General features: G+C 39.7%; 1 protein-coding gene across 2 annotated transcripts in view; it reads right to left on the bottom strand.

Annotated features, from left to right (window-relative positions):
- LOC119585814 (uncharacterized protein YMR196W-like) overlaps positions 1 to 438 on the bottom strand; it is a 26,189-nt gene that overhangs the window by 19,531 nt on the left and 6,220 nt on the right. For both annotated transcript variants that reach the window (XM_037934534.1, XM_037934535.1), the window contains exon 5: positions 257 to 389. In XM_037934534.1, coding sequence (XP_037790462.1) covers positions 257 to 389 — 133 coding nt within the window. The remainder of the gene's footprint in view (positions 1 to 256; positions 390 to 438) is intronic.

Genomic DNA, 438 nt, shown 5'->3' on the forward strand with positions numbered 1-438 from the left:
AAAGGACAACACTTTACAAAAAGTAGCCTTAATTTGCAAGTCTCTGCGACAATTTTTGTTGTTTTCTTTGACATAGAGAAAACGTACACATAATACAGGGTAAACTTTGCTAAGCAGCCCTCAAGATCTGTAAATTTGACAGTTTATTATCAGTAATTCCAGTAACTGATCATTACGTACATCTAATAAACACTATGTAATACTCCCACTCGAATACATATTAACCAGATGCTTACACAAACTGCGACGCATTTACCAGAGAGTTGGAAGGACGTGCAGTATATCAGCTTTGGGTCCGTGGTTAGTTATCTTCACTTCCGTCAATAAGCTGTTGGGAGAGTCCTTGGCGTATTCTACTTCCACGTCCCAGTATCCTGCACTCAACACGCCTGGAAGGAGAGTGCAATTGCAGTTTTTTTTTTTTAAGTGGCGGAGTCT

Source organism: Penaeus monodon, chromosome 20, assembly GCF_015228065.2.
Source record: "Penaeus monodon isolate SGIC_2016 chromosome 20, NSTDA_Pmon_1, whole genome shotgun sequence".
In the NCBI taxonomy this organism is placed as follows: domain Eukaryota; kingdom Metazoa; phylum Arthropoda; class Malacostraca; order Decapoda; family Penaeidae; genus Penaeus; species Penaeus monodon.